Source organism: Entelurus aequoreus, linkage group LG26 (assembly GCF_033978785.1).
Source record: "Entelurus aequoreus isolate RoL-2023_Sb linkage group LG26, RoL_Eaeq_v1.1, whole genome shotgun sequence".
Taxonomy (NCBI): Eukaryota; Metazoa; Chordata; class Actinopteri; order Syngnathiformes; family Syngnathidae; genus Entelurus; species Entelurus aequoreus.
The window spans coordinates 1,420,041-1,433,970 of record NC_084756.1 but is presented as its reverse complement, the minus strand read 5'-3'; the positions used below and the strand labels follow the sequence as shown (position 1 = coordinate 1,433,970).

The following is a 13,930-nucleotide window of genomic DNA, read 5'->3' as shown; positions in this document are numbered from 1 at the left end:
ACACCAAGTGGTCAACTTTCTGCAATCAAAGGAAATTGAAATTGACATAAATACCATCGACACATGCATCCCACTGAACAGAAGAAACAACAACGCCACTCCAGTCGTGCTCGTGAAACTCGTAAACAGAAAATCTAAAATGGCATTGCTGAGACAGGGAAAGAAGCTGAAGGGAACAAATGTGTACATGAATGAGCATCTCACAAAACGTAATGCTGGAATCGCCAAGAAAGCACGCGATTTGAGAAAGCAGGGAAAAATCCAGGGAACTTGGAGCGCCAACTGTAAAATCTACATCAAGCTGAATGGAGGTCCAAGAGTACTTATCCATGGACCTGAACAATTTTTAAAGTTTACACAGCTTCCACAACAACGATGAAATCGGACTCTGACAGAAAACAAGCACCTAAATTCAGCATCAACACTACTATGTTCCAAGGGACGACTAAACAAGAAGACTTAGATTCAGGATTGCAACCACCTACACTTATAGAGATTATTGAAGCAACATCAAAGATTGTTAAACAAGAACATATGGAACTAAAAAACTTCTGCAACAAAGATCACAAAAACTAGGATTTAGAAAATGGTGTAGATCCAGATACAATTTTTTTCTCCCACATCAGTAATAATTGTTTTTATTATACAGATGAGCGAAATAATAGCAACATTAAATGTGATAACAAATTGTCAATTATTAATTTTAATAGCAGAAGCTTGTATGCAAACTACAACAACATTAAGAACTTTTTGGAACACATCAACGAACTCTTCAAAGTGATCGCTGTCACAAAAACATGGATTGATGATAAAAAGGAATAGATTTTGATCTGGAAGGATATGAACTAAACTACATCAACAGAACCAACAAAAATGGAGGAGGAGTAGCTGTGTACGTGATGAAGAACCTGAACTACAAAGTGGTAAAAAACATGTCATTTGCTCTAGATAATATCATAGAATGTATAACCATTGAAATATGTCAGGAAAAAAGCAAAAACATATTCATCAGTTGTATATATAGATCACCTTAGTCAAGTATAGAAACATTTGAAGAATAGATCAAGCAACTTACATGGACAATGGTACGAAAAATAATTTTCTTATGCGGTGACTTTAATATTGAGTTATTGAACCCTAACAAGCAAAAGTCTATCGATTGATACAATGTACAGCATCAGTTTATATCCTAAAATCACAAAGCCAAGCAGAATCACAGGACACTGTGCCACGCTTATTGATAATATTTTTACCAATGATTTTGATAACACTACAAGTGGTCTACTTATAACCGACGTCAGTGATCATCTGCCAGTTTTTACAATATATGATGGAATCTACAAGAACAACATGGAAGACAAAAGGACATTTCGAAGACTGTGCACAAAGAGGATGATTGCTTTCAAAATTGAGCTACAAAAGCAAGATTGGGACAATGTGTACAATGAAAAAGAGGTTGATGAAGCATATGAACATTTCTTAAACAAGTTCATAATACTTTATGACAAACATTGTCCATGGAAACAACGCAGTAATAAGCAGAGAAAGAAGAATCAACCATGGATGACAAAAAGATTAAAAAATGCTTGTAAGAAGAAGAATACACTATATAGAAAACGTTAAGCACAGAGGCAGAAATTAAGTACAAAAAGTATAAAAACAAGTTAACAAACATATTACAATCATGTAGAAAATATTACAGTGAATTATTGGACAGGAACAAAAATAACATGAGAGCAACATGGGGTATCCTCAATAGCATTATTAAAAATGGCACTAGAGGGATTACCCCCCAATACTTCTTAGACGGAAATAAAAAATAATGACAACACAAAGGAAGTAGTTGAAAGCTTCAATATTTACTCTGTAAATATTGGACCAAAATTGGAAGAAAGGATTCCAGACCCAGTTTCAATTGAGGACTATAATGATACCATAGAGCGAAATCCCAATTCCATGTTCCTCAGTAATGTGACACAGGAGGGAATAGTTACAATCGTGAAAAAATTTAAATCCAAGACTTAAACTGATTGTAACGGAATTGATATGGAAACGATAAAAAAGGTTATTGAAGAGATCTCAGGACCATTAATGTATATTAGTAACCTATCATTTCAAACAGGTAAATTTACAAACCAAAATGAAAATAGCTAAAGTTGCACCAATTTATAAGACTGGAGACATCATCCATTTACACATTATAGACCTGTTTCTTTACTTCCACAATTTTCTAAAATTATTGAAAAACTGTTCAATAACAGATTAGAGAGTTTCACAAATAAAAATAGAATACTCGAAGAGAACCAATATGGATACAGAGCTAATGTTTAAACTTCAATGGCTTTAATTGAAATTACAGAAGAAATTACCAATGCAATACATAGTAAAAAATGTGCGGCAGCAGTTTTTATGGATCTAACTAAAGCATTTGACACAATTAATCACAATAGTTCAATCATAAAACTAGAACGATATGGCATCAGAGGGTTAGTCCTAAACTGGATCAGAAGTTATCTAACGAACAAACAATACGTGAAGCAAGGCGAACACACTTCTACAACACTAAATATATCCTGTGGTGTACCTCAGGGATCAATACTAGGACCTAAATTATTCAATCTCAAAATGACATTTGTAAAGTTACAAAAGATTTAAAGTTAGTATTATTTGCGGATGATACAACAGCATTTTGTTCAGGAGAGAACACACAGAAGGTAATACAAATAATAACAGAAAAAATTAACTAAATAAAAAGATGGTTTGACAAAAACAGACTATCGTTGAATCTCAGTAAAACTAAAATAATGCTATTTGGTAACAGTAGAAGAGAGTCAAACACAAATACAAATAGACGGAGTAGAAACTAAAAGAGTAAATGAAACCAATTTTCTAGGTTTAATGATTGATGATAAAATGAACTGGAAATCTCACGTAAAAAATATACAACATAAAGTAGCAAGAAACACATCAATAATGAATAAAGCAAAACATGTTCTAGACAAAAAATCACTTCATGTTCTCTACTGCTCGCTAGTGTTACTATATCTGAGTTATTGTGTAGAAATATGGGGAAATAATTAAAAATTACACTTCATTCACTAACGGTGGTACAAAAAAGATCAGTTAGAATAATACATAATGTTGGATATAGAGAACATACAAAGCCTTTATTTATTGAATCAAAAATACTGAAATTCCACAACATAGTGAATTTGCAAGCAGCTACAATTATACACAAAGCAAACTATAACCTGCTACCCAAGAATATACAACAATTCTTCTCAAAAAAAGAGGAGAAATATAATCTTAGAGAAAAATGTAATTTAAAACATTTGTACGCGCGTACAACACTTAAGACCTTCAGTATATCAGTATGTGGGATTAAATTATGGAATGGATTAAGCAAAGCAATCAAACAATGTACTAATATGATCCACTTCAAGAAACTCTTCAAACTTAAAGTGTTTACAAAGTACAAAGAAGATAAACATTCTGAAATTATTCCTCCATCCATTCTTTCACTCTCAAAATAATCTCACTTATCTGATCATATGAAATATAACTTACTTCACCAATTATTATTTATTTATTTATTTTTATTGTGATTACTTATGGAGTATATTGTGAATAAATTGAGAACAGGAAGTGAACAAAAGTTTTAGCAACTGTTATGTAAAAGAAAAGGGGTAGGATTAAATAAACTCTGCTTCTTCCTACTCCATGTTGAAAAGAGAAACTGGAAATTGTGACGTATCATGTTATATGCTTGCATGTTCGAAATAAACTCAAACTCAACTCAACTCAACTCAAATTGACTTTCTGCTGTACATCAATGGCTGAGTAGGAGTATTGCGATTTTTGTTTTAAAAACAATGTTTAGATACACAAAACCCAAAACCAGGGAAGTTGGCACGTTGTGTAATTCGTAAATAAAAAACTACAATGATTTGCAAATCCTTTTTTAAACTTATATTGAATTGGGGACGGCATGGCGAAGGGTTGCTGGTTAATGGGGTTCAATCCCCACCTTCTACCATCCTAGTCACGTCTGTTGTGTCCTTGGGCAAGACACTTCACCCTTGCTCCTGATGGCTGCTGGTTAGCGCCTTGCATGGCAGCTCCCGCCATCAGTGTGTGAATGTGGAAATAGTGTCAAAGCGCTTTGAGTACCTTGAAGGTAGAAAAGCGCTATACAAGTATAACCCATTTATCATTTAATAGGCTGCAAAGACAAGATATTTAATGTTCCAACTGAGAAACTTTTTTTTTTAAATGCAAATAAACATTAACTTAAAATTTAATGGCATTTTTACCACTGTGTTACATGGCCTTTCCTTTTAACAACACTCAGTAAACATTTGGGAACTGAGGAGACCAATTTTTTAAGCTTTTCAGGTGGAATTCTTTCCCATTCTTGCTTGATGTACAGCTTAAGTTGTTCAACAGTCCGGGGTCTCCGTTGTCGTATTTTAGGCTTCATATTACACATTTTCAATAGGAGACAGGTCTGGACTACAGACAGGCCAGTTTAGCACCCACACCCTTTTACTATGAAGCCACATTGTTGTAACACATGCAGAATGTGGCTTGACATTGTCTTGCTGAAATAAGCAGGGGAGTCCATGAAAAAGACGTTGCTTGGATGGCAACATATGTTGCTCCAAAACCTGTATGTACCTTTCAGCATTAATGGTGCCTTCACAGATGTGTAAATTGGGTACTAATACACCCCCATATCATCACAGATGCTGTCTTTTGAACTTTGCGCCTATAATAATCCGGATGGTTCTTTTCCGCTTTGGTCCTGGAGGACACGACATCCACAGTTTCCAAAATCCCTAAATTCTTTGCAATAGCTCGTTGAGAAATGTTGTTCTTAAACTGTTCGACAATTTCAATTGAATATAGGTTGAAAAAGATTTGAAAATCATTGTATTATTTTTATTTACGATTTCCACAACGTGCCAACTCCACTGGTTTTGGGTTTTGTAAATATAAATCCTACATTTACTGTTATTTTAAGGGACATTTTATCACTCCAAAGATTCTTTATTGCGACCACTTTGATCAGCTGCTGTATTAATTTTAGTTTTTTACAAACATTATTAGCCGTAAAAAGATAATAATGGCAGTCCTTAAGGTTGACTATACTAGTCAGTATTTTACTGAGTATCAGTATTGCTGTGACATTATTTGATGCTTATTTCCTCCATATTTTAACGTGGTAATTTAAAACAAAGATTGGAGATTTTGCAATGCAATTTTTTTGTGTGACTATAGCAGCCTTTCCATAATTATCCAATATTGATTATTGATTTAGCTTAAATCAATTTACCATTAATGTAAATGTAGGTATAAATGTATATTATTTAATGGAAGGAAACATAAAATAAATACATTTTAGATGAGTTGTATTTTTTATTTATTTTTGTCTCAAAATAGTTGTTGGTTTAAAATATTATCTTACTTTTGATGTATTCCAAATGACATTTGAAAATAGCAATAAAAAACTTATTTTATTTCTGTATATTTTTGTTTTTTACTATATACCTTTTTCCCGCTTTGTTTTCATTTGTTTATTTTGTTTGAAATACTTTTATTATAGTCAAAATATCTTTTGAGTCTTTGAAATACATCATAAGTATTTTAAAAATTAAACCATTAAGCCAAAACTACGGAGCCCCTAAAGGGACATGGGAATTTTTTTTTTTTTAGACATGTATCTCGTGGCCACGAGAAAGTATCTCGTGGCCACGAGAAACTTTCTCGTGGCCACGAGAAACTTTTTCTAAAAAAAAAAATATATATATATATATATATATATATATATATATATATATATATATATATATATATATATATATATATATATATATATATATATATATATTACGGAGCCCCTAAAGGGACATGGGAATTTTTTTTTTTTTAGACATGTATCTCGTGGCCACGAGAAAGTATCTCGTGACCCACATAATTTATATGTGTATATATAATATATATATATATATGTGTATGTATGTATGTATGTGTATCTATATATATATATATATATATATATATATATATATATATATATATATATATATATATATATATATATATATATATATATATATATATATATATATATATATATATATATATATATATATATACAGTATATACACGCACACACACACATATACATGTATACTGTATAGGAAGAAACACACATAAATATATACAGTATACATATATACACACAAACACTAAATTTGACAAACAAAATAACTACTATTTTTAAGAACAAGTTACAGTAATATAATATATATATATATACACTCCCGTTCAAAAGTTTGGGGTCACCCAAACAATTTTGTGGAACAGCCTTCATTTCTAAGAACAAGAATAGACTGTCGAGTTTCAGATGAAAGTTCTCTTTTTCTGGCCATTTTGAGCGTTTAATTGACCCCACAAATGTGATGCTCCAGAAACTCAATCTGCTCAAAGGAAGGTCCGTTTTGTAGCTTCTGTAACGAGCTAAACTGTTTTCAGATGTGTGAACATGATTGCACAAGGGTTTTCTAATCATCAATTAGCCTTCTGAGCCAATGAGCAAACACATTGTACCATTAGAACACTGGAGTGATAGTTGCTGGAAATGGGCCTCTATACACCTATGTAGATATTGCACCAAAAACCAGACATTTGCAGCTAGAATAGTCATTTACCACATTAGCAATGTATAGAGTGTATTTCTTTAAAGTTAAGACTAGTTGAAAGTTATCTTCATTGAAAAGTACAGTGCTTTTCCTTCAAAAATAAGGACATTTCAATGTGACCCCAAACTTTTAAACGGTAGAGTATATATATACATGCTTATACATAATATGTATATATATATATATATATATATATATATATATATATATATATACATGCTTATACATAATATGTATATATATATATATATATATATATATATATATATATATATATATATATATATATATATGTATGTATATATATGTATATATATGTCTATATATATATATATATATATATATATATATATATGTCTATATATATATATATATATATATATATATATATATATATATATATATATATACACATATACATATATATATATATATATATATATATATATATATATATATATATATAGATACACATATATACATATATATATATAGATACACATATATATATATATATAGATACACATACATATATATATATATATATATATATATATATATATATATATATATATATATATATATATATATATATATATATATATAGATACACATACATACATACATACACATATATATATATATATTATATATACACATATAAATTATGTGGGTAGATATTTGCTCTAAAAAGGGTATTTCAACAAGTAAACAGTACAGTAGGTAGTTGATGTTGATATATGTAATGCACATAAGGGTATTCTAGTCAGATGCGCGTGTGTAAATATGCGATGTGTAAATATCAAAATATTACGTACGTCGTATCACTTTTTGTCAGGCAATATTACATTTAATGACAATTTTACATAAATGAATACATCCAAACACGTTGTACATATTTATTATGTGCAGGAAGAAATAACAGTTACAATTGTGTGTGTATCTTCCAAGCAAGAAAGAAGTTTGATCACATCAACATCGGACTAACTGACACACTCCGCTTCGCTGCAGGTCCGCAAGCCACGCCCACCCCCCACAGCCACAGAAGAGGAAAACTGTCCTTTCCCGGGCATGATAAAGTCTTAAATAATGTCAAACACGTAGCGTTACAATAACCAGGAAGATAAAGTGTTTGTCTCACACCTACTAATCAAGCATTCACATTTTGCCACAACACACATGGGGGAAAGTCCTATCTGGAAATACAGCCATATTAACTCCTAAACTGCCATTTTAACACACACTAAACCATCAGCACGCATCCAATGCTTTCTCGTGGCCACGAGAAAGTTTCTCGTGGCCACGAGAAAGTTTCTCGTGGCCACGAGAAAGTTTCTCGTGCGCACGAGAAAGTTTTCTCGTGGCCACGAGAAAGTTTCTCGTGGCCACGAGAAACTTTTTATAAAAAAAAAAAAAAAAAAAAAAAATATCAATTTTTTTTTTTTTTTTTTTTTTTTTTTATAAAAAGTTTCTCGTGGCCACGAGAAAGTTTCTCGTGGCCACGAGATACTTTCTCGTGGCCACGAGATACTTTCTCGTGGCCACGAGATACATGTCTAAAAAAAAAAAAATTCCCATGTCCCTTTAGGGGCTCCGTAATATATATATATATATATATATATATTTTTTTTTTAATAAAAAGTTTCTCGTGCGCACGAGAAACTTTCTAGAGTCCACGAGAAACTTTCTCGAGGCCACGAGAAACTTTCTCGAGGCCACGAGAAAACATTGGATGCGTGCGCACGAGAGAGCGCGTGGTTTGAGGTGCGTGTTAAAATGGCAGTGCAGGAGTTAATTCGGCTCTATTTCCAACTCGGACTTCACTGTAAGGACATTGCTGCTTTGCTTGCTAGTCGTCATCGCTATATTGTGTCTGAAAGACATTTAAAACGAATTATGAAGGCATGTAGTCTGTTTCGGCGCAAAGGATACACCTCTTTGGATCGCGTGGTAGATTTCATTCACCAGCAGTTACAAACAAGTGGCCAGCTGTGTGGATATAGGTGGATGTACACTAAATGCAAGGAGGATGGATTACACGTCAAGAAAGAAGAGGTGCGCTTAATTCTTAAAGAACTTGACCCAAGGGGTGTTGAACTCAGAGGAAGGAGACGGCTCCATCGTCGAAACTATTTCGCAAAAGGGCCCAATTATATTTGGCACTTTGACTCTTATGACAAACTGAAACCATTTGGTATCTGTATAAACGGCTGTATTGACGGATTTTCCCGGAAAATTATCTGGATGAATGCATTTACGACCAGCAGTGACCCAACAGTCATTGGAGGCTACTATATGGAGGCAGTGAAGAAATTTGGTGGTTGTCCGAGGATTGTCAGGGGCGATCGGGGCACTGAAAATGTTAAAGTCAGAGACTTTCAGCGTTTTCTCCGTCGCAACATTCATGACGGCTCTGGTATTGACAGCTACATCGAAGGGGCAAGCACAGCAAATCAGCGCATAGAGAGTTGGTGGGGTTTCCTCAGAAGAGAATCAATGGAATTCTACATCTCTATGTTCACTGACCTGAAGGACCGTGGTTTGTTCGGTGGTACATACTTGGACCGAGGTCTAATTCAGTTCTGCTTTATGAGCTTCATTCAGGTAAGCGACAATGCATTGTTTTATCTATTTTTTCCAAGCAGTCTGCAGAGATGGAATGAATCAACAGTACAACAGTGCCATCTAATGGAAAAACTACTGAATTACAACATTTTCATCCTAAATTGAGGCCCACAAATGTTCGTTTTTTTCTTTTAACATCCTTCCATGAGCAGACAGTGGGTGTGAATATTAGCATCATGTCCATGTGTCTTCTTAATTACTGTTATTGGTGTCCTACGATACCATATTAATTCATCATCAGTGTCGGGAGGGGGGGGGAGAGGAGGATTTGGTAGCCCTAATCTGGCCCCCCCCCCCCCCCCCCCCAGTACAAGCATAGTGGGCAGCAAACACTGTTTTATTCATTTATGTTTATTATTTTATGTATTTATGCTTGCCCTTTTCCACTCATTTTCTCCTAACTTTATCAAAAACCTCAAGATTTAACATAGATTTTTTCAAGTCATCTCATAACTAAATTAAAGAGCACATGATGAGAATAACAAATTGCATATTAATTTACTTTTCTTTCTCTCTGTACTATTTTTCCAGGATGAATTAGACGAGACCATCAATGTGTGGGATGCACATGTCATCAGACCATCAAAGAATGACAGGGTGCCCAGTGGTCGCCCCCGAATCATGTACATGTTCCCAGAACTCTACACAACTTGTGATTGCATTTCCCCAGTGGAGAGAGCTGATGTACAGTTGTGTCAGAGTAACTGCACATTTCGACCAGCAGTGCCATGTGACACAGACATCTACAACATCTGCAACATTCTGATGGCAGAGTCACGGCTGCATCTTCCAGCTGATGCTTATCAAGCATTGGATCTGTACCTGCACCTGAGGAATGAGATAACATCTGCTCTCTAATTTGAGATTAAATTTTATTCAGATTATTCAGGGCTACAACATGTCCACACTGACTACACTTGAACAGTGCTATGCCACAAACATTAAGAACATTTTGCAGCAAAACTGAGGTGCAAATAGGATTGATATGTCACTATATCCACACTGACTACAAAGAGAAACAAAGCAGGACATGAAAGAGGAAATCAACAGAACTTAACAACCATATGAAATGTATTGTACTTGCATTGAACAGGAATTTCTTTGTTGAATGATGACAAAAATTCTGAACATCATTCAGAGTCACAATTGTATAAAAGATGCACATGAGAAAATGTAATATTTGTACAAAAAGGGACTTTCACCTATGAGAACAGACCCTGCTGACTTATCAAAATTATTAAACTTAAACTGTCTTGTGGAAAAAAATTGAATCTCAATGTACTAACAATTTACAGAAAAAATAAGAAAATAAAACAATTTAAGAAATGTAAACGGTCTCTGTTTTAATAAGAACAATAAATGGAAATCTGTAGAAACAGTTTTGCATCAGACAAATGCCATAATAACCTCAGTGTAGAAGATAGATGTGCTTTCCATTCACTACACAATATCCATTGTGAAGCAGTCGCCTGACAAGACATTATCAAATTCTTTGCGAAACTCAGGGTATGTGCTGTAAGTGCATGGTAACTCAAGAACTGCTCCACACGTGTGTGCTACAGGCCTGCGACTTAAACCACACAATGTGTTAAAAATTACTTCAATTGTGTCTTTGCACAGCACAGTAGATCCTGTGCAGAAGCGTAAGAAGATCTCCAATTTTCTTTGGTCGATGCTTCTCACATACCGTAGCAGGTGGTTAAGAGCAGTCTGCTCTTGTGGATTTAGGCTTTCAAATGATGGTTTTATCATCTGGGCCACTTTTTTGTTAGTTGGCCTCTTAGATTCATATATCTCCATTATGTTGTCTTTGGTTATGAGCATTGGCATAGCATTATGAACACTGGAGTGGAAACAATCAATTATGAACTTTGGCTCTTGAAGAAGAGCTTTGTGTGCCATTGTTAAAATAGCAGCCCGTAAATTGTTTTTAGGGGGAAGGCAGTGTGAGCCCATTCTGGAGAAGACATCAAGTAAGTCCTCCTCAACAGTTTCATCAATGGTACCCTGTAGTGCTTTTTCAAGCGACACACGCTCATTCTCTGAAAGAAATCTGGCAAATGACATCATCAATAGTTCTTCATCCACTGAGCTAACTCCTTTACAACAAGCAAGAACAAAGGCTGGTGACAGTCTGATTGGTAGGATTTTGTGGTCCAGGTATCCTTTCAACCACACTCTTCCGAGAGCTTGCCATTTCTTCTCAGAATAGTCTGGTCGTAGCCTGGGTACTCGTTCATCTTCCCCCTCACACTGGTCCAAGAAGTGGTCCCAGAATGCAGAGTACGCCTCTCTTGACACACCATCACTGTCCATAGCTTTCTCATTTGTAAACTCCATTCTTAGACTAGCATTCAGTACTTTTGGATCCATGAAGACATTAAGGACATCATCAACTATGTTTACTCGTCTTAATTTCAAAATAAGGATTTCTTGGTCAAATGGATCTGGTGATGCTGGAAGACTGCTTGATGATACAGGACCATCATTGATTGTAGAATGCTGCAAGATATTTTAAAAAGGTAATTAGGTGTGATTATTGATTGATTAATCCTTCAGTGAACAGAAAATAATCAAAGATTTTGACAATCAATGTATCAATTAGCATGCAAAAATGGTGATAATGTTGTGGCAAATGAGATTTGGAATGTTTGGATGAAAAATTAATCTAAAAACATAAGCTTAGGGTGAAAGATTTTCGGATGGTAACGTTACAGTTTTTGTACATTTTATAAATGTAAAATGTAATAATTTTACAGGACTGTAAAACGTTAGTGCTACATTGTACCTGCATGCTGCTCAAGTCATCTGGATTCCAGGGAAGAGTGGTGTCTTGAGTGGGTCCAAACTTCACTTCAGAGTCCTCAAGAGATTGTGGAATGGCAGGATTAAGAGCGGAATCTGAGACATCACTTAACAACAGGTCTGCATCTTGATTTGGCACAGGCGTTAAACAGTCATCTTCAGATCCATGCCTTCTTGTTGACTGCTGAGTATGACTGCCAACATCCTCAGTAGGTCATGGATGCAGGAGCTCTGTGTTACCCATCTCAGGAGTTGCTGATCTTGAATGGCTGATTGTCTCTCCTCTCTATTGATAATTTAATATAAAAACCAAGAAAACAAACAAATGTATTATTATTTGTGTAATTATTATATTATCTATAGTTTGAATAATCTCATCCAAGCTGCTATGTATATTCATGTGACTATAACAGTCTGCACCTGAGTAAATTATTTGGTGTATGCATTTTTACTTAATGTAGGATTAAACTCAAAGCGTTCGTAGATTTCCATCTATAAATTATGGTTTCTTAAAGGCCATTTCTGTGTCCTCATATATTTCACCTGTGATTTATAATAAATATAGCTCAGCGCAGATTTGATTTAAATGACACTACAGAAAACTATAACTATAAAAATATGTTTGAATTTTAAAGAATACTGAACATTTTGGTACAATAAAATCTTCAGACAACACAAGTTCTGTACTGTTTAGCACAGACTGGTTCCATAAAAATACAATACGAGTGCTTACTTGTTCATGGTTTTGCTGCATTGAGCCACTGGGAGCCAGATCTAAATCAGAGGAGCTCTCTGGATGATCCACTTGATTGAGTCTCCTGGTCTTGTTCCTCAAGGATCGTGTCTTCATTGTCCTAGCCTATAAAAAGGTGAGCAGCAAATTGTGAGCTTATAGACTTGACATAGAAATAAGACAATAGATTTATCCTAAAAAATAAATGACATCTGTGAAAGTACAGGTCACATTGAATAGCAGCACAGGTAAGAAAGCAAAGGTGAAACTTATTAAATTGGCTAATGTTTGAGAACAATAAATATGTATCAACATCATATCCATCATACCTGTGCATATGAGACAGGTGTGGTACACAACCATAATCAGTGTTGGCGCTAAGAATTTTCAAAATGGGGTCCCACACTAAATTTTTGGGGTTCCACTTTTTTGTAAGCTTTTCAAAACAAATTACAAATGTATGTATTATCCTGTGCGTGAGTTGAAGTTTTGTCATTTGAAAGCTATTTGAATTTCAAGCCCTTAATGGCCTACTGAAATGAATTTTTTTTTTTACAATGTCAATTTCTCAGATGACATATTGTATATTGTGTTTTGGAAAAAGGTTGTTATAAACGTTACTTAATTCATTAAAAAAATAATACAAAAGAAAACACATTTTAATGCATATGTAAATGTATTCAGTTATAAACATTCATTCACTTTCTTCTTTCCTTCATGGATTCAAACTTTATTGTTTTCTGTATTATTATTTAATAAGTCGTAGGTGTATTTATTTCAGTATAAAAGTGTAAAAACTTTTTTGCTTGGGTCATGAAATGATGATGATGGTGTGCCAGGGCATACATACATTTTTTATTTACGCTTAAATCTCTAGTCTACATTAACTTCAGATGTATCCCTCATTTCTAAGTTTTTTTAATGTTGTTTTGTTTGTTTGTTCTATACCCTTTTCGTCAAAGAAAACTATGTTTTTTATGGCAAACATCCATCCATCCATCCATTTTCTACCGCTTGTCCCTTTCTGGATCACGGGGGGTGCTGGAGCCTATCTCAGCTGCCT

The 13,930-nt window shown here is 34.1% G+C and overlaps 2 protein-coding genes across 2 annotated transcripts; one reads left to right on the top strand and one right to left on the bottom strand.

The window, feature by feature from the left end:
• Nucleotides 1-8,523: 8,523 nt before the first annotated feature.
• On the top strand, nt 8,524-10,613 carry LOC133643206 (uncharacterized). Its single transcript, XM_062037635.1, has 2 exons — nt 8,524-9,308; nt 9,861-10,613. Exons 1-2 carry the CDS (start codon nt 8,601-8,603, stop codon nt 10,185-10,187), a joined length of 1,035 nt encoding a protein of 344 aa, XP_061893619.1. The 5' UTR covers nt 8,524-8,600; the 3' UTR covers nt 10,188-10,613.
• Nucleotides 10,614-10,769: 156 nt separating this feature from the next.
• LOC133643095 (uncharacterized) lies at nt 10,770-12,338 on the bottom strand. Its single transcript, XM_062037502.1, has 4 exons — nt 12,305-12,338; nt 12,118-12,260; nt 11,017-11,831; nt 10,770-10,899 (listed from the first exon to the last, which is right to left on the bottom strand). Exons 1-4 carry the CDS (start codon nt 12,336-12,338, stop codon nt 10,770-10,772), a joined length of 1,122 nt encoding a protein of 373 aa, XP_061893486.1.
• Between the last annotated feature and the right edge of the window lie 1,592 nt (nt 12,339-13,930).